The sequence below is a fragment of the Tauraco erythrolophus genome, chromosome 2 (assembly GCF_009769465.1).
Source record: "Tauraco erythrolophus isolate bTauEry1 chromosome 2, bTauEry1.pri, whole genome shotgun sequence".
Classification (NCBI taxonomy): Eukaryota; Metazoa; Chordata; class Aves; order Musophagiformes; family Musophagidae; genus Tauraco; species Tauraco erythrolophus.
The window spans coordinates 87,286,461-87,310,470 of record NC_141466.1 but is presented as its reverse complement, the minus strand read 5'-3'; the positions used below and the strand labels follow the sequence as shown (position 1 = coordinate 87,310,470).

General features: G+C 50.5%; 1 protein-coding gene across 2 annotated transcripts in view; it reads right to left on the bottom strand.

Moving 5' to 3' along the window:
• Nucleotides 1-190: 190 nt before the first annotated feature.
• Nucleotides 191-24,010, bottom strand: part of SLC35F3 (solute carrier family 35 member F3) — a 190,570-nt gene continuing 166,750 nt past the window's right edge. For both annotated transcript variants that reach the window (XM_086627511.1, XM_086627519.1), the window contains 5 exons: nt 12,493-12,712; nt 6,275-6,400; nt 3,225-3,417; nt 1,605-1,694; nt 191-435 (listed from right to left, as the gene is read on the bottom strand). In XM_086627511.1, coding sequence (XP_086483637.1) covers nt 191-435; nt 1,605-1,694; nt 3,225-3,417; nt 6,275-6,400; nt 12,493-12,712 — 874 coding nt within the window. The remainder of the gene's footprint in view (nt 436-1,604; nt 1,695-3,224; nt 3,418-6,274; nt 6,401-12,492; nt 12,713-24,010) is intronic.

The following is a 24,010-nucleotide window of genomic DNA, read 5'->3' as shown; positions in this document are numbered from 1 at the left end:
TTAAGTGAAAGGTCTGATGTGAAAAAAGTACAAGCAAACTGGACATGCCAAGACTCGATGCCTTAGATAGTGATCATATCAAAACTGTACAGGTATGTACACCATGTTGGACAGGTGTGCTTCTTCCCAAGAAACGACCTTTGCATCATCATATATAAGGTTAACCACAAAGTTTTGGTAAAAAGAGCATTTAATGAGCAAAGGATGACATGGAGGGGCGAGTTCTCCGGCTTTTGTTAGGCAGTCCTGAAGCAATGTCTCCATTCCCTTCGGGGATTTCTTCCTTCTTCCGGACTTTGAGACGCGTGAGGAGCTTTATTACCCAGACGTCCCATTCCTCTGGCAAGAGCAACAGGAGGAAGCCCAGGCCGATAATGATGATGGCGATTACTCGGACACTGTTGAAGACAATTTCACTCGTGTAGTGATCAACAACTGTGTGGGACATAGAACAGGTGTTATTACATGGGACAACGCATTAGGGCAGTATCCCCTTCCCTCTCCCTCGCCTCCCCAGCTCTGAGGGCTGGCTAGGGCAGGAGAACATGACCGTGGAGGAGATGATGGCAGGGAGACTACCCTTCCTGCTGGTTTAGCGCACAGCAGGCTACGGCTCCCTTCGGAGCAGGCTGAGCTGGCCTGTGGGCTCAGGGTGCAAAAGGGGACGTTGCCTGGAGCTGCAGTTGTTGCCTGCAGCAGCACCTTGTCCCTTGCTGGCTGACAGCACAGGAACTCCTGCTGAGGTCCAGGTCCAGGGAAGGGGTGCTTGCCTTCCCTGGCATAGAAGCTTCTTTGTGCAGATTTTTCTTCTCATCCTGGCTGCCCCACTGAGTCAGAATCCCTGCACACCCTGCGCCGTGCACACACTCTGGTGGGGATCACACCGTTTGGTGTGAAAATCTGCCAGTGCAGCCGGTGGTGCCTGACTCTGCGGGCGTGTAGTTGGCACAAAACTGGGAGCTCCCACCTGCACCGCAGCACCAGTGCGGCACGCTGGGTTTTAGGAGCCCAGTTTGGGAGAGGTGACTGTGGTTTGGGCCAGGGTTGCCTCTGCAGTCCCCTGCCCAGCCCTCTCGAGCTCTGCAGCCCCTTGGCTTTCTCTAAATTTCAGAAAGCTGTCAGAGAAATGTACCAGGCCATGCTCAAAATTGAATTGTCCAGTGCTCTTGATAAACACCTGCAATGTTATTTACCAAGGCAAGCAGAATTGCTAGTACCTCGTTTCTCTAAAATGTAAGTGATTTTATTTGTTTCAATTTAGTGTTAAGCCTGCCTTGAAGAAATCATTACGAATTGATCTCTACTTCATCCATGAGTTTTCATCCCAGCCCACAGATGAATTACTTCAAATCTACTTTGTTTTTCAGTATGCAGGCTTCTTTGGACAGTAATCAATTCTAGAGATTATGAATAATCATGTAAAATTACACAATACATATTTAACACATAAAGTATACATTTTTTAATCAGTGTCATCTCTGTAAATCTTTGAGAGAAGATGCAAAACATGTTTAATAAAGCTATTTGCTTTTTATCCCTGTTGTGTATTTGAAAGGCCACAGATTTAATGTATTAATTAAGATGCAAAAGGCAGAAATTCTTACCTGCATTCACTGGGACACTCAGTACAATTCCAAGAGAAATCAAGGTGGGGTATGTAATAGCAATCCCAAAATTCAGTAGAATATTGAATGCTGAAGAAGGAAAGAAAAAATACCTTTTACTACAGTGAAATGAGGCAGAGAGAATGCCACTTGAAACATCTGTGCTTTACTACTGCCACTGTATGTTGTTCAAATAGAAGGCATATTAACTTCAGTTGTTACTCCTAGAAGATACCTCTGGACAGACACCTGTCTGCTGCATGTCCATCTGCCTGAGACATTGCTGTTTCTGAGGAACTCTATATCCCACGGGTGGCCAGTGGTGGGATCAGGTGGGTACAATCTGTCTTTTGGTGTAAATGCAGTGATTCCCACTCTCTGTACCAATCCACCTCGCCCTGGTGAAAGACTAAACACTTCATCCGGGAGATTTCAGCCAAACAGTCACTTCTGGCTGGATACCTGTTTTGTAGAAAAACTGCCTCCAGCTGCAGGTGGGAGATGCTGTAAATGTAACCTTCTTCCAGACAGGAACTTGCTAAGTATAATTTCATACAATGAGGTTATAATATCATTACAATATCATTACAACTGAATGATTATAATATCATTCCATTGTAATACCATACACTGTTCATGGAGTGTCTTGTGATGAATTAATAATTGGTTTGGACCAAATTCACCCTTCTTTTACAGTGATTAGCTTTAGCAAAGTCAGGAGAGCCTTGCAAATACTGAACTTGTCAGCAGCTGAGGCTCTGACTATCTTCTAGTAGTACCTATACATTGCACACTCCAGCGATGGCTTGCCAAGTTCTGCACTACTTGCTTACAGAAACCTTCCATTGAGTCCGCTGATAAATAAACTGGAGGTACTTCTAGAGTCAAGTGTTGTGACTGTTCAGCGTAAAAGGAGCTGGGACTGAAGACAGGGATGGAGAAGGGCTATTTCCAGTAAAAATGAAAGGAATGTTTTAGCAGATGTGATGCTGTCATCCAGTTTAGGCATCAACTGTGGCAGCGCAGTCAATGCATCCAGTTTAACAAGGAACAGCATCACATTTCTGATGACCATGGATCACTAAAGCTTAGATTTGGCATTCCTCCTAAGCTGGATTCCCTTGGTGGCACAGTAGTGGCAGCAAAAGAGAGGAGTGCCACTTACCAAATTGCCATCAGCATTACGCAATGCTACATTTTCAAGTTTCCTGCTCTTTAGGAATAGCAATTAGCTATCACTGAAGCCAGCCAAGGTACTGGAGGCTGGCCTTGGCTGGCCTGGCCTAACCTGCTTACTTGGGGAATGCTGATGAGCCCAAGGTATTGCCTTGATGTCGCTTGTTTCTGTGAGGCAGAGCTCACGCATAGAAGTTAGGACAAGCTTTAGTCCCACAGCACCTTCTAATGAGAGCCACAATGTTTTGACTCGGTAATAACAGCAGGAGCGGGGTCTACACTGCCACCTAGGAACGGACCCTCTGCGTGATTTCTCAAGCTAGTAATTAGGTTGAGAAGAAGGGAAAACAGCTCTAGTATGTCAGAAGTCTACAGCTTCCACCAGTGGCCAGTTCCTGGCACCCTCCCTCACCCCAGGCAGTGTGAGAGCCCCTGTCTACTCACTCAATAAGAGAATCGAAAATCCGCAGAGGTTTCCCCAAGGAACGATGTCAAAAGAGCTCCAGTACTCCACTTTGGTAAAATAAAGGATGACAGGAATACAGGTAACGAAGAGGACGTTGAAGACAGCTAACACAGACAGGAATAAGGCAGCTTCTCCAAATTTAGCACTGCCCAAAAGAAGTTTGAATAAAACCTACAAGAGGAAAACACATGGGTTTAACTCTCTTGCACCGCTCCTCTGGAGGGCTGATGTCCTGGCTCCAGTGGCTGCCAACGTCCTGGACTGCTGGCCAGCACGTGGGGCTGAACAGTGTCATCACCTACGTGGTGATGCTAGGTGGACACTTCAGGTGGCTGCTCACGACGCTGTGGAGAGCAGCTTATGTGCCCCAGCCTTCTCCCTCCTGACACCCCCCTGGAGCACAGGCAGGGGCAGCTGCCAAATAAGCCCATGTGGGAAGGGGATTCAGCACCTTTGGCCGGCCGTGCACCTCTTGAAAGGGAAGGTTGCTCACCCTAGTCTAGACCCTTCGGTCTGTTTTCTGTATGCTCCCTTTGGGAAAACCTCAGGAAAAATTGACATTAAAACAGCAGACTTGGTGGAGCAGGGGAAGCAACATGTTGAGATCTCCCTGCGTGAGACATAGTTGTTGCAGGCTCCTCTCCGCCACAGAGGAGGGAGCAGCTCGGAGGCTGTTCCCTCCCGTCCTCATTCCCTTTGCTTTGACTGGCCCATCTACCTGGGAGTTTTTTTTTCTGTGGTGTGAATTTCCTCCTCCTCCTAGACATGGGGTGGAGGAAGGCTGCTGACATGGGGCACTGCTGTGGCCCAGGTGGGCTGCAGGGTGTCTGGGTGATGGGCTCGTGGGTGCTGTGACCAGCAGCTGAGGCTGCCTCTGACATTCCTGACTCAGCCTCCCTGGTGGGGTTTTAAAAGTTAGATTTGGTCAGTAGGAAGCATCAAGAGGGGAAATTACAAATACATAAAAAAAGGTAAACAACTTCCCCTCAAGAACCAGGTTCTCTTCTTGTAGATACCAACTTCAGCAGCTGCTCACAAGAGCAGCTCCTTCCCTCTGCTGGATGCTCACTCCCAGTGTGATTTTAGGAAGACAAATGAGGTTTTATACCAAGGCATAGCATGTCCATTTTCTCTGAAGGAGAGAGCAGCCCATGGCAGGACCAGCTCATGCCCAGAAGGCAGGTAGCGCAGCAGTGGCCCTGCAGCCCAGATCCCAGCTGCAGCCTGACCCATGACACGGCGCTGAGGGACTTAAAAGTTTCGGTTTGTCAGCGGGAGAAGGGATAAAAAGAGAGGAAACGAGGGGTGTGAGTGGCCCATCCGGGGAGTATTAAACTAGAGAACGGCAGAGGATCTAGTGGGTCTCATGGGCTCTGGGTACAGCTTTCCCCTGCCATGCGCTGCAAACCAGGAGAGCCGATGGACTCCAACCTACTGGTTTGTGCTGGGATGGCAGGGCCCTGGCTCGTGACAGCTGTCTCTTCCCTTTGCCCAATTAGAACCCTGCGGGGCGGCTGCCTGCTCCCACCACCTTGCAGCCATTGCTGGCCAGGGCGGCTGTGTTGCTGCTCTGCGTAATGGAGCAAAACATCCCGAAAGCCACTTACTCCTCATGTGCCACCCGAGGATGGCACGTCACCCCTGGCAGGGCGGGCAGCCGGCACAGACAGACTGAAGCATCCGTGCGTGGCGGAGGAGGGCAGGTGGAGCTGGCTCTGCTGCACTTGGTGCAGCTCGTCTGCCTGCAGATGTGCTGGCCCCTTCGGCACACGCGACTTATGGAAACTGAGCCAGACTGCGGAGGGCAAGAGCAGAGCGGCAGAGGCAGCAGTGGCAGAGCGGCATTTGTTGCAGAACAACCTGCACAGCTCCATCTGTCCTCGCATGCAGGGTGCACTGCAGACTAACACCTGCTGGCACTGCCACCGTCACCTCCCTGTGCATGAGCTCTGGTGGAGCAGCCCTGAGACCCTGGGTCTCCCCAAGGAGCAGAGGTGCCACGGGAGAGGAGGGCAGAGCTAGGCTCTAGCCTTGAATAACCTTCCCTGCCTGCAGATAACTCCAGAGTCATGGTGTTTTCTCAGGTTTGGAGGGTCACATCTTTGGTCTTGCAAGGAAATGCTCTTTTAGAGGCAAGAGATGCATGTAAGACATAGGCTGATTTGAGAAAGCCAGCAGACGGCATTGCAGCACAGCGCTGAGGGACATGGACAGATGCTTCTCAGTTTGGTGAGTCTCCCTGGATTGCTTGTGTTAAGGCTGCAGGGCTTGCCTGGCCAGTTTGTGTTGGAGGACTGATACGGTGCAATTCATCAGACCAGACGGAGATGTCTGCACCTCATCCCGGTCTCCACATTAGAGCCACAGTGGGTGAACCGCACCCTACAAGTGCTTATTCCTCTATGTGGACTGTGACTCTGCATGCCATGAGCAGCGCAGAGGCAAATGCACCTATGTGTCTCAGGCTAAGTGAAATGACTCTCTGCCCAGCAGAGAAGGCTGCGTGTCATCTTACACATATTGCAGCATGCCCAGCTGGTCAGGATGAGACCTTGATTCATAGGCACGTGTTCTGGATTTTAAGCATGTGATTATTTCCACGATAAGCAATGCTTCAAGCCCAACGTAGGCTATGTATGCCACTAAAGGAGGACTGGCAAGGGAGGTAATACAGTGACTTGAAATAGTGGCAAAATCTCTGCAGGGCACTTCCAGAGTGAGTAATGAATTCCAGCACCTATGGAAAAGCAGTCTCATTTTTCAAAAAGGTGGGACACTTGTAAGTCCTTGTGGCACTGGAGGACTCTTCCCAGGAAACAGGAGTTTTTATCCTACATGAGGGCAGACATCAAAGCAAGTGAACACCTGAATGCAGCACTGCACAGTTAGTGTGTTTACAGCAGAGTCCCTCAAAGAAGGGCACGTGGCACTGAACTGCATGAAAGTTTGCAAACAAGACAAGAGCAGTTAAAGTGAGTGACAGGGATGATGGCCATCTTTCTGGGGGTGAAGACTCAGGTGTGCTTACCTTGTAGAGAGCAGACATTGAGGCAGAGCCCACCACCAGGGCTATCCCAATAACAGAGTGGCTGTGAAATCCATCAGCGTACGTCATCATAACTATCCCTGCAATAGCAAATATAGCAGCCACAATCTGGTTGGAGACAAAGAAAGAAAGCAGGTATTACTGGACAACCCCCAACATGGAAAACCATGAGAGCAGCTTTAAATGAGGAGGCAATACTTCTGCATCATCTGCTTATGTGGAAAACAAGTAGCAAGGCCAGGCTGGTACCCACAGAGCCGATGCTGCCTCCCCTTGCAGCTTCCCTGGCTGCAGAGAAGGTGCAGGCAGAGCTGCGAGGGAGCAGCTGCCTCAGGGTGGGTTTGTGTGGCCGACCAAACTGCAGGGCACAGTGTCTCGAACTGAGCTGAAGCGGGAATTTCATCTCTGTCACTGAGCCTCCCCATCGGCGAGTCCCTGCAGCCTGTGCGTGACAATAATACACAAGCACTAATTCCCTGGTGTTTGCAGGAAAGGCTGAGTCCTGAGGAGGTTTTGGAGGAAAAAGATTTTTGAAATAAACAGGGAAATAAAACTTATGCAACTACTTTCTGGTTCAGACGTGTCATTTCAGAGACCAGAGAGAGGCTCCATGGACCACCCAGGCCCACAGTAACGCCTGAATGCTACCTCCCATCCAAAGGGAGGTAGCATTCATGAAGGAAAGGGATAGGCTGTCCCTGATTCAGCAGGGTCAGCAAGAGCCCTGGCTTCTCTGGGACTGTCCTGCCAGGTGCCTCAAGCCTCTCCAGGTGGTAATTCTGGGATGAAAAGGGCTTCCTGCATGCTCCATGCTTCCTCGCTCTGCAGTGGTGTGAGGGATGCCTTGCTTAGACCACATCCCCTTTGGCTGCAAGGTCATGATGATGCTTCTAAGGTGATTGGGATAAATGAGTTTATTTTGACCCATAGCTGGGTCAGTCCCAGCGAACTGTCCCCTCTCCCAGGGCCAGACCGGGATTTTAAGCCCCATCCACAGGCTGCGGCTATCTACAGATCCAAGAGCAATGGCCTCCTCTCACCTTTCCCATTCACCACCAGAGGTGCTGGGGTTCCTGTGAAGATGCAGGGGGAAAGCCTGTGTGCCAAGCTCTGCTGCCGCCTGATGAGAAAGCTGTGGTCAGGGGATCCCTTTATCAACCCTTTATCTTCCCTGGGCTGAGATGGACCGGTGCCAGGGGGCACCTATAAAGCTTCCACAATCATCCAGCAGATCCCTCCTGCACGCTGACATCAACACTTCAAATTTCCCCTAACAGAAAACCGCCTCATTTTTGCAAACAAAAGGGGATCAATTTCTCCAAAAGTGTTGCTGTAGAATGGCAGGGTGGCGTAAGGGTAGAAAAAAGCCCGTACCAGCAGAAGCTGACACTGCCCGGAAAATACAACTGCTAATAGCATCTCAACAAGAAGGGGCTTGAGTCTAGAAACTGCTGTACTGCTGCTCAAGATGCTGCACGAGCACAGCTTCAGCTACAGAGGGGCAGGATTTCCCCCTGCTGCTCAGCCCCTTGCATGGCCCAGCCGAGGGGCAGCACGTTCTGAAGATGCTGATTTATGACCTGGTCAGAGCAGAGCCCGGTGCAAGCTGCAAAGCTTGGGTGTGCACACTGCAAATCTGGGGAGGTTCAGATACAGCATCTTGGCCGGCAGCCCTGTCGGCATCAGATCTCTCCATGCACAGCTGTGGGGCATCATTTGTAAAGCGAAGCTTGGTGACGGTGTAACTGGGCCCTATGGTCCTCGAGAGGCTTCTTTTTAAGGCAAGGAAAGAAAAACTCCCGATGCATGGCTCTGTAGCAGAGAGAGCTTTTTCAGATAGGCAGGATAAAGGAGCTCAGCAGCACTCAGCAGTTCTATTGTATCAGCATGCTGGTGCTCGTCAAACAAAAATACAGACACTCTGTGTGGCTTCAGAAGCACAAGAGAAAAGGTCATCGAATGAGAGGAGCACGGGGCAGGTGCAGAACAAACAAAAAGAGATTTGTCTTCACCCAAAATATAATTCAGCCAAGGAAAGCTTTGCTGTTGCACACTGTGGATGTGAAAAGTTTACAAGGATAAACCCATGGAAGAAAAAAATCCATCAAGGACTATTAACTATAGGAACATCACTTCCATCTCAGGAAGTCCTTGAGCCTCAAATTGCTGGAGGCTGGAAAGTCTCATGAGGAAATATCATTATAGGCTTTTCCTGTTTAGATGATTTTTCTAGGTGTCCGCTACTGGCAGCTGCTGGAGCCAGGCTCCTGGGGCAGATGCATCTTTGCTCTGACTCAGTACGGCTCTCTGTAGAGTTGTGAGATATGTGGCTTGGGCTTAGATGAAAGATGAGGGCAACTCCAGCCCTTCACATCCCTTGTGCTACAGCCCAGGTGACAAAAGAGTGGTTGATACAGTGTTTCCTACAGCATCTGCTCCAGGCATGGCCATCTCCCATCTGTGATGTGTAGGGGCTTGTCCAGCTTTCACTGGAGAGCTGCGGGAAGACCACAACCACTCGCCAGCCTGTGGCAAGCAGCTGGTACCTCCACAGGTGCCGGCAAAGGAAGCCTGTCCGAGCATCCGCTGGTGGCAGCAGTTCCACTGCAGTGGAAACTTGGAGGGCACGTTAATGAACTGCAGAAAAAAAAGCATCCAGCTTTGCTTTCAGTGTCGGGGGCGGGGTGACTTCAGAGCACCTCCCAGGAGGCTGGGTCTCTGTCTGGTTGGAGAGGAAGACTACGATTGGGATTTGATAGTGTATCTATTTCCAAGTCCCACTGGCAGGTGTGCTTGTCTATATGTTACGTACACAGGAGGTACCTGTAAGTGATGGTTCTCTTGAATCTTGAACTGTTTTATTTACTGTAGCACGGAGGGAAACACTGAAGTCCAAGATCAAAGCAAATAAATGCAATCTGCAAACAGTTTTGCTGGGGCAGAAGTCCTTGCCTCTTCTATCAAGTATGTCACGAGCATCAGGTGAGGCCATCACACGCGTGGAAGACTTTCAGCCTGTCTATCGAGCATGTTGTTAGTGGCAGTGACAGGGCACCTGCACTGTGCCACGCCACGGCTACCGGCCTGCGGTTACCTGCAAATGCCTCAGCACCGCAGGGCTTGCAGAGGCAGCGCTTCAGGCACTCACAGCTTCATTACAGGTGTGTCTTCTCTGGAAGCAACACAACAGCTTGCAGACCAGTTGGGCCACGGCTCTGGGCACAGTGAAGGGAAAGGAGGAGAAATGCAACTTCGGTACAGGAGATGTAGGCACTTACACATGCCTGAGCGGCGAGGATGGGATTTTGTAGCTTGCTCTTGCATTTAAATTCCAGTCAAATTGTGATTTAAGCGCTTGCAGAGATACTAGTTGCACTTCTGAAGGCCAAGTAGGATACTTGCATGTGCTTAAACCCCACTGAGATGCTGCCTTTCTCACCTAGCCTCTCCTGCAGCAGACATGAACAGGGACGCCCAGAGCTTTGCTGTGGCGCTATCCATCTTGCTGCAACGCTGGAGGGATGGAGTAGGAATGTGGGAGGGGGTTCCTGCTCACTGCAGGGCAAAGCACTGTCCCCCTGCAGCCTCATCTGCCAAGTATCTCCTCAAAAGGTGCTTCTAAAAGGGTATGCAGCTCCAACACAGCGTGGCCCCGAGGGATGGTGAGCTTCAGAGCTGGCTCGCAGTCCCTAGGTTGCTCGCAGAGAAGCCTCACAGCTGTCCCTCCTCGTGGTTGCCAGTCCCAGGAAGAAAGCTTTGTTTTAGGGCTCATCCCGAGGCTATTGCCCAGCATGCCAGGTAGTACCACCCTTGACGTCTGCTGTTTTTCACATGAAAAACAGCAGAAAAAGGAGGTGAGGAGGAAGAAATGCATCTGGCCAGGAGACTCCACACTACATCCCTCTGCAGACAGAAGTGTCCTCCAGCACTCCCACAGTGGCAAACAAAGCTGAGTGGCAGCACTGCTGTGCTGCCCCATGCCCTGCCAGTAGGTGACAAGCGTCTTACATTTTATCACCGCTCAGGATGCCACATCTACCCAAGAGTGAATAGCCCAGTCCTCCTGCAAGCCCCTTTCCCTTGCACCCAGGCCCCTTGGTGGCCTGTCACTGGGGTGAGAGATGGTCATGTTCCTCCTTGGGCATGGAGGTGGCTTCTCAGAAAGCAACACCTGCCACCCCTTCGCAGTGCCACGATGAGGGGCTGAGATGCGTGGCAGGAGCATCACACGGCCTCCATTGCCCTGGCCCCTGCTCTGGGTCTCTGCTTTGCTACTGCTGGGTTTCCAGCAAGTCAGCCTTTCCCAAGGCAGTGCTGACTGATATGAAATGAAAGACAGCTGGACATGGCTGAGACCTCCACCCAGATCTACTTCCCTGCTGCCTCCAATGCTTCTGCCCCTTTGGGAAGGCGGGGAACCAGAGCAGGATTTATCCCCCAGCACGTCACCTGCTATGGCATAAAACCTAGCCTGGCTGGGAAGCTACTGGAGAGCCGCTGACCACCCTGGCTCTTCACACATGGCCATGGACCTGAGAGAGCACGGGAAGCATCTCTGCTCCAGTGTGTGCATGCTGGTGTGGTTATCCCTACACACAGGCTGACTTCTTTCCCCTCAGACCACAGCCGTATCCAGCAGCGAGAGGTGGCACATGCATATCAAGGAGCAAGCTGCACATGCAGGAGACCAGCGGTCACTTCTCTACACACCTCTTCTCCTGCCGTCACACCAGCACTACAGCTGACAGCACCACAAGATGGCTGAAGACTACAAAAATATTCTTCTTTTTCCAACCTTTATCAAAATGGCCAGCTCGTCCAGCTATGACAACAGCAACACTTCCCTGCCTCCAGGATCATTTCAGGATACTCTTCCTTTTGTACTCAAAACCCCAGTTAATTTGTTTTCAGGGTACGGCTACCTGGGCAGGTGGGTGGGCAAGCGCAGACACCAGCTGGCCAGGCAGGGCTTTTGGCAGGTACAACTTGCAACAATTCCCTGAGCAGCCTCTTCTTGGCTGCCACCACCGCAAGGCTGGCCAAGCTCTCCTGCCAGAGAAGAACGCTTCCCGAAAAGTTCACTCTCGGTTGCTCCATGCAGCGAGGGCTGACAGCCTCTTCTGAGCACTGAAAGCTTTGCCCAGGTGAGTGAGCAGAGAGTTTCCCAAATGGTGGGAGGAAAATAGGTATTATTACCATTATTGCTAACATAAGTAAGTGCCTCCTGGTGCAGCAAGGCAGGAGGGACCCACTGGTGCCTTTTCCTTGCAGTTACTCCTGACCCTGGCAGGACTCCCTTGGCCTCAGGGTGCTGGGTTACCTACCTGCCCAGCTCTGCTGCCAGAGGACACTGCATGCTGAGGGCCACCAAAACGGCAGCAAGGAGCTGTGGGGATTTCCGATAACACTCCGCCACCTGCGTGTGGATCTGTTGCCACTGTGGAGTGGACATTCACATGAGGTGTAGGACTAAGGGTGTAAGCAAATATTTGGGATGCCACCAGGAGAGCAGCCCTGGGGGAGCGGGCCTGCCACCCTGCTGCCTGCCTTTCTGCCTGTCCCTGTGCCTATAGCTGCTGGCTAGACACAAGTCCCATGCATTATGCCGATCCTCCACCAGCGAGGCACGCACACGCTTCAGCTGCAGGTGGGCAAGGGTAGCCCAGCTCTGCAGCTGCTGCTGACTGGGATAACTGGACATGGGTGCAAGGGATAACTGTGCCACCCTGCACGCCTCCTGCTGCGTGTAAGAAAGGCAAAGGCTCCATTACATTCCCAGGTTGGGACCACAAACGCATTGTGTGCTGCTGGGGCTTGAAGGAATGTGCAGTTAGAAACAACTAGGTCTGGTGCCATAGCCTGGGAATTGCCACTCAGAAGAGGCAGGGAAAGGCTGATGCATATCCACAGCAGCATGGAGACAGCAGCTATCCTTCAAGCCATGCTCTAGAGCAAGTTACCTCTCTTCTGAAGGAAAATGTGCAAAGGCAGCAGGCTGGGGGAGACTGGGGGCTCTAGGAGATCACAGGCGCCTGGGCAGGCTGCAGGGAAGGATGTGTCCCTGCTCCGCAAGGATTTCTACACCCGCTTGGCTGTCTGCAAGTAGGGTTCTGCTTGACTCGGCTGCTGGGAGGGAAGGGGAAAAGGAAAGGCAGAAGGGCGAGGGGGAAGAAGGGAGACAGAGATAAGGAGTCACTTACCCTCACTCCCATGAACCTGTCCCTCAGAACGATCCATGAAAGCAAGAACACAAAAGCTTTGTTGCAGCAGAACAACACGGAGACATCCGTAGTGTTTATTTTCTTTATTGCATGTAAGTAAAGGTAGTTTGTGAGTGTCCAAAGAACACCAAAGGGTGCTGCCTTGGTAAAAAACACCTTCAAAGTCAAGCCATTGTCTCCAAAAAATCGGCAGCACTCCCTAAAACAAGGAGAGAAAGGCAGCGTTATTACACAAGCCAGTCACAGTCTGCAGCAAATATACAGGTTTCTTTTCTTTCTTGCTCCTCTTCTTTTACTTTGTGGAAAGAGGGGTACACACCTTAAAGAGGAGAAGAAAAACAAGTTTCAGCATCTGCTGCAACAGCCGTACAAACGCATGAGGGTTGCAAACACGGAAGGGACAGCAACAAAAGAGCGAGGGAAGAAGTGAAGCCAGGAGGTGAAATTTCACCCTTGCCATGAGCACCCTCAGAGTGGACATCCTCAAACAGTGTGAGGTCATCCTCCTCCTTTCATCCCTGTGGGCACCGGGATGCCGAGGGGCCAGGGCTGCCAGCAAAGCCCCTTGCTCCCCATTTCTGCTGCAGCCACGGGATCCCAGTGCCCATCTGTGACCCGTTACACAGGGCTTGGAAGGAGCCTCAAGACAGCCCGGTTTGAGGTTTTTCCACCCAAGGGGTGGGACCTGGCTCCAGCCCCCTGGGCAGCAGGCGCAGGAGGAGGTGGCTGGAAGCTGCCCACTCCTGCTGGGGTGAGGACACGCACCAGGACATGGCACGGCGGCACCCAGGGACATGCTTGGTCAGTTGGGGCTGGAGCATGGAGTCAGGAGCTCAGGCATACGGCAAAACCTGCGGATGCCGCGAATTCTCAAGCTGGAGGCAGCCAGAGGAGTTATGGTCCTGCTGCAGGGAGAGGAACGACCAGCAGTTTGCTTGTGTCCCAGAAGAGCCGGCGGGCAAAAGGGGACAGCCTGGCCCTGCTGGCATGGCTCTGGGGAGGCAGCGGGGTCACCTCTGCGGAGGTGCTGCCAGGGGAAGCAGGCGTGCAGCCCGCCTCTGCCGGGCACCGGAGCTGGGGGCTGCCGGCTGCACTGCCTGCACGGCAATTCAACACGGCCAAGAAGACAGGCAGCGGCCGGCGAGGCGCGGGGTGCCAGGGGCAGTCAGCCGCGGTGCCATCGCCTGTGCTGGCTTTGCTTCCAAACCTGTGGAATCCCTGGGGCCCTGCAGTACTTTAATGAGGTGCTTTGACAAGTCGAGCAAAATTAAATTTTCCTGTGACGATGAATGCCAAATAGGTTTTCATTGCTGCCTTGAACTTCAAGCGGTTTGTTTTCTGAGACTGGGCGTGTGATGTTTATCATCTGGAGTCTGATGAAAGCGTGATTTTGATCCACTTTATCAGAAGACAGGGCTATGCCAGCTGATTACCTAAAGAAACCCATCCATGCTCTGAGCCTCTTCACGTTTCTCCCATCACTAACTCTACGTCTGCCTACAGCCCGCTCCGCTGCAGCCGGTACGAGGCTGCAGGGCAGAGGAAAAGCATTTTTTGTGTTTGTTGGGTTTTGTCACCTGCTAGTCTCTTGTAGCGAGTCATGGCTGTGCAGAACTTGCCCCTCTCTTGTGCAGAACTTGCCCATCTCTGGATGTGATGATCCTGGGTTTTGGCTGCTGCATGGAGACACTTTCATTTGAGCCACTGGTTCTGCTTGGTGTCACTTAGTATTACAGCCAGCACATCAGTGTCTCATGTCCTCTATGAAATTACCTGCTGGCAGCTGCCTGTTCTCTGCCAAACCTGTTAACTGCCTCTCGGCATCAGCAAAAGATCTACCCCTCTGCACCAGAAACTGTAGCCTGCCTTCCCACCTGCTGGCGCCGTGCAGGGCCGTTCGGGGACATGCACAGCACCGACAGACGCTGCCTATGCTCAGCACGTGGCCTGGATCTGCTCTCCCCTTCCACAAACGCTATACCCACTTCAAGTCTGGCCTTCAGCCCTGCAAAGCACTGTGTACCAGCCCCTTGCCACAGGGGAGTGCATGGGGATACAGAGAGACATTGAAAACCCCAGTCTCAAACTTCATTAGAGGCTTAAACCTGCTTCCCAAGACATCAGGTAGGGTTTGACTGCCAGGGTGTCACAGGCAGCCAGTCTAATCCTCTGAAGACAAAAAACGCAGGCAGAGTTTCAATTAAATGATGTTAAGTAAGATTAGTATGAGAGGGACAGGAAGGCTGTAATCAAATGAAAGGGAGAAGGCTAAGGTTCTCAATGACTTCCTTGCCTCAGTCTTCACTGGCAAGAGCTCCAGCTGCACAGCCCAAGTCACAGAAGGCAAAGGCAGGGACTGGGAGAATAAAGAACTGCCCGCTGTAGGAGAAGAAAAGGTTCAAGACCATCTAAAGAACCTGAAGGTGGACAAGTCCATGGGACCTGATGAGGTGCATCTGCGGGTCCTGAGGGAACTGGAAGATGAAGTTGCTAAGCCACGATCCATCATATTTGAGAAGTTGTGGTAGTCTGGTGAAGTTCTCACTGACTGGAAAAGGGGAAACATAGCCCCCATTTTTAAAAAGGGAAAAAAAGAAGACCCAGGGAACTACAGGCCAGTCAGTCCCACCTCTGTGCCCGGCAAGATCATGGAGCAGATCCTCCTGGCGACTACGCTAAGGCACATAGAAAATAAGGAGGTGATTGGTGACAGCCAACATGGCTTCACTAAGGGCAAATCCTGCCTAATTTGGTGGCCTTCTATGATGAGGTTACAGCATTGATGGATAGGGGAAGAGCAACTGACATCGTCTACCTGGACTTATCCAAAGCATTTGATACTGTCTCACATGACATCCTTGTCTCTAAACTGGAAAGACATGGTTTTGATGGATGGACCACTCGGTGGATAAGGAATTGGCTGGATGGTCGCACTCAACGTGTTGTGGTCAACGGTTCAATGTCCAAGTGGAGGCCAGTGATGAGTGGTGTTCCTCAGGGGTCAGTACTGGGGCCAGTACTATTTAACATCTTTGTTGGTGACATGGACAGTGGGATCGAGTGCACCCTCAGCAAGTTTGCAGATGACACCAACTTCTCGTAGCCTGGCTCCCGCTTCCAGAGGAGACCTCCTTATGGCAGAGGTTTCCCCATCCAGCACAGAGTTGTAAGGGAGCTTCTCCCCGAAGATACCCAGGGCTTTGGAGGGTGCTTCCAGACATGCACTCACATGGACAGCAAACCCCGTTGTCCAAAATGGGTGCACTGTTGAACTGCAGGCTCTTTGTGCGGATAGCAGATAGGTTAGGTGGCTTTCTTAGACCTGACACCTTCAGTAAAGTCTGAGGAGCATTAGGGGAGATGTGGTATGTTTTGTACGCCAGGATGACTATATACCTACCGTACAATAACCCTCTCACAATTAATTGTCTCCCTAGATTTGCTACTGCTTATTGGGACACTGATTTTTCCTTGGTGCCATACTGCAGCTTGTGAAGCCGTACCAGGAAGCGTTTGATGAAGAGAGTTGTCAGTGAGTAACAGTATATAAAGAGTTACAGGAAGCACAACAGGACTGTAATATAACCTACACTGAAGTCCCAAAACAGTCAGGGGATGAAATCACTCCAGAAAAACCAACCTTCAACTTTAAATATTTTGACAATATTTTGGACACAGTTGCTCCTCATGTCCAGTAATTTCAGTTTTGCCCGCAAGAGTACGTTATACCCAGTGAGCATCCTGATGTTTTATGGATACTCCTTGGCAAAAACAAAGCTTGTGATCTGTGGCACTCCAGACATGCCTGACTCTGCCAGGAGAGTCTACCTATGAATATTTTAACAATCTCATCTGCTAATAAAAATTCTACTTTTTAAGAAAGACAGACAAATCCCACCCTACCCGGAGGGCAGTCTGTAAGCATTCAGCATCCTTTGGAGCCCAACTCAGCATTGTGGACCCTTGTACGAGGCCGGACTCCAAGTCTCTCAAAGCCACAGGACAGATGGGGCGCTGGAGTTGGTTCCTTGAGGTTTTACAGGACAGACACTTGCAAGCCTGCCTGTCCAGGGCAGGACACAGAGGGAGCCCTCTACTCGCACCAGAGCAAACTGGCTGCCTCCAGTCTGGTGGGGAGATGGTAGTGGTGGTGGAAGAGCTGCTGGAGAAGCACCTTGCTCTGGCAGGGAGACCACCAGCCTCCTCTGGCTTTGACTGCTGGGGCTAGCAGCCAATCTATCTCATTTCCAGGATAAAATATGCATTCTACCTCAGTTTATCCAGGCTTCAGTGAGCTGGTCCTGCTGCACAGCCAGCTTTAGCTCACTTGGGGTGAAGACGGAGGGTTATCATATGCCTGGAAGCCGCACTTTGTTGAGTTTGTCTCTGGAACTAAATCCCTGCTGTGTGCTGATGTGGGCAGAGGTGCCAGGGGCGTGCTTTGCAAAGAAAGCAAGCAGAGATCCTGTAAACAGGTGCTCCCCTGTGCTCCTGGTGCTTGCCCTTGCCTGCCTGCAGGCAGCCCAGCTATGAGGAGGGGTTGTGCCCAAGGGGAGCAGTAGTTTTTAGCAGTACGCACTGTTTGCAAGGAGCTGGTACGGGCATACAGCGTTTGCTCAGCACTGCATCACTACAAATGCCTGCAACTTCTGGTGGCGAGCCCTATGCCCAGGCACCGTGACACTGGAGTGCGTTTTTCGGCAAGTGGAGCCCAGCAGGGCTGTGGTGGTGTGCACACAACCTCGACCCTGCCTGGTCCTCTGCGGGCTCCCTCTTCCTGCTCACACAGAGTGTGCACTGCTGCTCATCATCCCTTTGACTCACCAGAAAGCTTTCAAAGATCTCCTGCACCATACAATCACTGAGCAAGAGCCCCTGGCCTATCTTAAATAAAGGCACGATTAACAGCAAGCATCCTTATTTACTTACAGCATGTATACATTCCATGTACTTCCAAGACATTCATCTAGAGGAGGCCCTGAAGATGATCTGGTAGTTCCCCATGAGACAAATGTGTGTGCATGTGGTTCTAATAACCTGGCAGAGCGCTGAGTCCCAGGGACACAGAGTGACAGTGGGGAGCTTCTGCCTACTGACCTTCAGGTATGTACAAACAACTTTTTGTGTTTGAGCCAGGACTCCAGGATGTGTTCAGAGTCACTGGAGATGTGCATCCCTGAGCTGCCTTTGCTGCCCACTTTGGGAGGCACTAAGCCCTGGAAGAAGCTACTTCTATTTCTCTCCTTCAACTTTAAAAGTGACCTCAAGGGCAAGGAGCACAGACCTGGGCACCTCCAGCGCATGTCTGGAAGGAGAAATCCCACTCCTTGTGTTAAAAGAGAAATTGTCATCAAAGACTGACCAAACCTACTGCTATCCGTGATACCAGAAATCCTGCACCTGCCGGTCTCACCACCTCAAACTGAAAGCTGCCCTGCTGGTCACTTGCTGATACAGTTCCATTTGCTGGGTTCACCCTGCTTTGCCCATGGAGCAGTGGGACTTTGGGTGTGGATAATGGATGGAGAGGCCACAGGGAAATGCAGATGCAAAGCTCAGCATGCCCTGGCCCCGTGCGTCCCTGGGTCATGCTGAGCATGGCTCCTCCAGGGCAGGGAAGCCACACTGCAGATGTCCTGCAGAGCCACCCTGCTGAGATGATTTCCCCTCAACTCCATGTAATCCTACATGTGAAGAGTAAATTCCTACAAGTACTGGGCTGTTTCCAGATAAGGTGGCAGCAGACAGCAAGGAGCTTTGGCGTTGCAGGGCATAATGCCATGTTTTTGAGATAAATGAGCTTCCTGCATTATTTTCCTTGATTCTGCTGTCATAAGCTAGAGCTCCATTGTAATCACAGCAGTTGGTTTAAAAAATAAAAGCAAGATTAGCCATGGCGACAGCAAAGGCCTGTGTAAGACTGGAATGGAAACGTCAAAGGAAGGATACTGGAAGGAAAATGTACTGGATTAATCACTGCAGCAGCAATAAAGAAAAGCTTGCTCCCACTCCAAAGTATCATATCCGTGTTCACAGGTGATCTGAAGGCTCATGACTTCTGGGAGGATGTCTACATGTGAACTGAGAGAACTGCAGCCAGGTTACATAGGGCCCTTGGGAAGTGTTTCCAGAAAGATGTTACACAGTGGACGTGCTCGCCGGAGGGTGTTGCTGAGGGGGCTGCTGCAGCAGGCATCTCTGCTCTGTGCTGGGGTAACGGGATGGTGCAGGTGAGAACGAGGAGCACACGCTGAGCCTGGACACTCTCCTCTTCTTCAAGATGCAAGTCTGCACGTGTGGCATAAAGCCCATAAAGCCCAGCAGGGAGCAGAAGCGGCTGCCTGGCTTTCAGGTCACCTTCCCTCTGCATGGAAAGACGGCAGTGGGGACGGATGGAAACCTGCTTGTAGTTCTAAAATAAAGCAATGGGCACCACATGGCACAACTCAACCCACCTTGCTGCCGCTGTGGCACAAGATCCCTGCAGTAACAGCCTCCGAGCAGGGGTTAGCAAGTCCTGACCAGCACTGGCTGAGCTGCACATACCAGCAGTCCCCTCTCCCAAATGGGGATTCTGGTCCTCCGCCGCTTGCCACAGGGTGTCCTGACAATTTACCATGGCCTGATGGAGATGTGTAATGTCACTTGGGAATGGCACATAGCAGCTATGGCACTACAGGCACTGCGCTGGGACGAAAGATACTACAGAAAAGCCTAAGGTATAGAGATCTTCCTGTTTGTATTTTTAGTTCAAATTGTCTGCTGGTTTCTTAATATTTCATGTACTAGTTCTTGTTTTTCCTCATAATCTTTTTAGTGTATATCTTCATTAAGCCAGCAAACGGCAAATTAGCTCTGCCCCATTAGGCATGTCTCCAGCACAAGATGACTAGCAAAATACCGCCATCACTGAAACCGAGCATCCTCAGTGAAGTAAATCCAAATCAGTTAGTGCCAAAATTGCATGCTAAGTAAGAGTTAATCATATCGAAAGCAGGTGTTGCGGTCGAGTAAAACTTGCAAATAAAATATGATGGTAAAGCTCCGTTTTTTTTCCCCATTGAGCTCACAGTTACATGTTTAACACTATTCACCTTCCACTGCCTGTTTTGCCTTTAACCATTGCTAGGTAGTTGAGATGTTTCTCCTCTGCTTTGAACCTCGTGCAAATGAACATTGAAAATTCTGCCAAGGCTGGAAGGAACGCTTTTTGCTCCCATTTTGCAAAAAAGCTCCGTCTATGAAGAGGAAAGGTAGACAAGAACCAGAAAAAGCACATACAGTGTGCTCCCCCAGGCTGGAGGTTTGGTCTCTTGATACTCACTGCAGAACAAACCTATGCCAGAAAGGTTAATAAGCCATTGAAGCTGCGATTACATCTTTGGGAAAGATGCAGCAAAGTAGAAAATATCTGGGAGGAATATACATCCTAAGGGAATACTTTGCACAAGTCGGTTATTTCTCCTTTCCAGACTGTTAACTTTTGTTACAATTTTCTCGTTGTCATAGTGTTCATACTAAGCCTTCTCCTCTGAAGCAGGTTTGGTTCTCCTGTTGCTCCTAGCTGTTGATATTTTTTCTTTGTAGACCATGCTTCTTACTTTGACCTTGCAAGGTCTGTACGTGCAAATTGAATTTGGCTAAATTGCTCCTGATTTTCAGCAGAGTGAGCATCACCTCCCTGGAGCACAGTAAAGCCACCACCGCGCCAGTGAACCTGGCCTCTTGATTAGAGATTGGCAGGCAAAACATGTTTTGCTAATCCCTGCACTGATTAGGCCTGCGTGGAAAAATAATCTGCAGATGCGCTGTTAACAGTCATACATTTTCTGTTCAACGTACAAAAAAAGAGACAGGCTCGCAAGCCTGTTGCAGTGACCAAAAGCAAGGAAGACAGACGAGGTTCCCTGGCTGTTAACAGGAGGAAAAGAAACTAAAACCAAATTTAATTTCTCCCAGTGAAAAAAAAAACCCTAGGACACTTTTTCCTAATGGATCCTGTGAAGGTCATAGCATCTCTCATGCATCATGCTTAGAAGTGGAGACCGGTAGAAGACGGCTGTACAGATAAAAGACACAAGTTAAACCAAAATATTTCTCAAAAATACTCTCCAGGAACGTACATAATGTGTTTCCCAGAAAATAGGATCATGTCTCCAGCTCCGCTTCCCTCCACCTTGAGCCAGGGCTGACCTAAAGAGCAGTCATGACAAAACCAGCCTCTCAGGTGGGCGGATTTGCAAGCGAAGGGTGAGCTCTTGAAACCCATTTTACAGATGTGCAAGTTAGAGCATGGAGAGGTGAAGTCCTTGGGTGCTTGAAAGGGGCAGGATGAGGGCTGCCTGTAGGCTGCACCTTTGGAGAGCTGGAGCTTTGGTTATCCCTCATGTTTATTTTATAGCCAGCTTCTGTTACTTATCAAGACAGCCCCTGAGCAGCTTTTTCCTGAGTCACCGCAGGTTCACATGCCAGCAGAACAGTTGCACGGAGGCTCCTGTGGCGTGTCCCATAAAACGCTGTGAATAAATCCGCTAACCTCAGCACTTTGCAGAGAGGTGCCCAGGATTCCTGCCGTGGCTTTTATTGGCCTGCTGGTCGGAGGCAACAAAACCCATATACCCCTGCCTCCAGCTTTCCTCCCGTGCAACTGGAGCAGCTCAGGAAAGCTGCTTCCCCATGCTAGGAGGGCACAAGCTCCTTCTTGGCTACCATGGGGCAGAGGTCCGAGACCTGCCCTGGATGTGCCAGTGCCCGTTGCCTGCCCTGTTGCCTGTGCTGCCTGCTGAGGCACGCTGCAGCCTGTGGCCATTAGCCAGAGGACAGGGCCAGGGGAGCGGCCATGTCACTCCTCAGAGATGCCCTGTACTCATCCAGTCCGGTCTGTCCATGCTGGGGACTGAACTAGGGCTGCAGAGCCTGGCTCTTTGGTCTCTCATTATACCCTGCCAAACAGGAGACTGCAGCCTGGCAGGTAACATCAACCTTGGTTGTGGCACTGGTTTCTGGGCTTGAAGGAAAGGGTTGTCTCTTTTTTTTCCTGGAAAATCCCTGGCATGTTTCAAGTGGCTGTTTAACTAATACTGCCCATGGTAATGGCTGGTGATGGGGCACCATTAAGCTGTTTAAATTAATGGTGCCCCATCACGATCAGGCATTTTTTCTTTACCAGATCTGTGCCTGAAAAGAGCTGAAGAAATGCTTGGCTTCCGTCAGAAAATCTCAAGCTTGGAGCATCCTGTCCTTAGAAAGGACAAGGTAGCAAGTGCAGCCTGTCACAAAAGCACCATTTTTGCCGCCAATTTCACTGGGAAAAGTTTCTTTAATTGATTGCTCCTGTCTTCAGGGTCAAGTCAATTTGAGTGCATGTCTATAAATCTTGCTCAGCAGGAAATTCAAGCAGCAGGTCACTCACAGATCATGCCATGCTGTGCCATGCCAGCGTGCTGCTCCCAGCCCAGCCATGAACCAAGGTCCATGCCAAGTGCACCCACTCATGGCCATCACAGTAAGGATTTCACTCCTTTCCAGCATCCCTCTCCCATGCCATCCCTCCATGTGCCTGGGGCTCACGCCGGAGCAGGGTCCGCAGCTGAAAAGCAGAGTGGGTTGAAGGGCTGTGGTCTAGCCTGAAGCCCAGCTGTGGGAAGGTGGCAGACGGCAGCTGCCGTGGGGTGCGGGTGCTGCTCGCATGGGAGCTTTAGGGCTAGATATGGCCCCACAGTTACTGGCATTGGACCAGCTGTGAGGGGGCAACACTGCTGGTGGGGCTTCCCCCTACAAGTGAAAATGGCTTTTACGTTCCCTTCCTCTAGCACAGTTCAGTGGCATAATATGATACTCCACTGTAATGTATAATTCAAAACATTTTTTTCCAGCTTCATTTAAACTCAAGTGATGGTGATGTGGCTCACGGCTCTGCTGTCTGAGGTAACACAGGACCCAGGGACATCAGAGCGTGGAGGAGACAGGCAGGAGATGGGGCAGCACTACCCACTGCCAGCTCCAAGTAACTAAGGGCTTCCTTCAGAGGGGCTGCTGGGTGACAAGTCCTGCCCTGATCCCCAACAGCTTGTCCCACCACTGCTGACACCTGTGAGCTGCACCCGATGGCACCTGCAAGGAGCTCTGTGACTCTTCTGACCTTCCAGGTGTGGCTGGAATGAACCCCGGGGAGGGAGTCTGGAGGCTTGCGATGGGGGCAAGCCTGAAAATCACACCCCCTTCCCACTGCCTGTGCCCCCAGACAGTCCCTTTCAGACCTCCTTCCTGCAGGAAGGAATGGAGGCAAACTGCAGTCCACAGCCCCTTCTCAAGCTTGCGGGGGCAGAGAAACAAGGACCTGGCCAGGGAACACCAAACCTTGAAGCTGAGACAGGATGGAGAAGTTCCTGGTGTCAGGTACCCCACGCCTGCTTTCCTCAGCTCTGGGGGTGAATTGGTGCAGAGTCAGTACAGAGAGAAAGGCCCGAACTGAAGCTTAAAGCAACAGATAGATCTGGGGTTTGTCACCAAACCTACCTGCTTACATGATCTCAAAAATAAGTGTTCAAGGGATAGAGTAGTTTCTCAGAAATGGACGTTACCTAAAATAGTCTAAGGGCTTGTTAATGCCCATCATCGCATGCATATTTTTCTGTAAGCATGTTATTAATTGCAAGAAATGACCATAGGATTCAATCCAGTGTCCAGCTGCCACTTTTAAATGTCTGTGTCTGCTGTTGAGCATTACTTGTTTCTACACTCAATCTGGGGCTGATGTTCTGCCTTTAAACTTTTATCTGTTCTGGGAGTTTCCAGCTCATTTGCAGAAAACTCATTCTGATAGGTAATGAAATGAGAAAATTGTCTTCTCTTAAATGAAACAAAAAATCTCTAGGCTGATCCTTCTTCTCTGAACTAGAGAGACAGCAGCAATTGGTTTTGCTCAGCACTGTACACGTGCCAAACTAGGCATTTATACAATAAATGGTCTCAGGAAATGCTTAGCTATGGATTTACATAATACACTAGAATGGCTCCAAAAGAAGCAAATAATACAAATCTCACAAACCACCTGAATACACATTTTCAAGACAAGCCTTAGCACACACTCGGAAGCCTTAACGACAGACTGTTTAAACTAACATTTAAAAAAAAAAAAAAGTTTAAATGAACAAGACAAAACCATAGGAAAGATTTGCATACTGTAAACTGTCTTAGCAAAACACCGGGATAGGAGTCTCAGGCTGCAGGAGCACATGGAAAAGTCTGCAGCTTCCCCTGTGCAATTTGCTGTGTCCGGGGCACTAAACCTGTTCAGTTTGCCTCCATCCATTTCCAGTGAAGAGGAGGACTCCTAGGATGCACTCTACAGCTTTCACATATATGACTGCAGCAAAGACTGCAGGAAGCAGATTGCATTAGGATGAATATTTCATTTAATTTTTGCACCTGAACATGCTGCAGAATTTTGCATCTAGGTTGTTTGTTATGGGACCAGGACCACCAGCCACTCCTG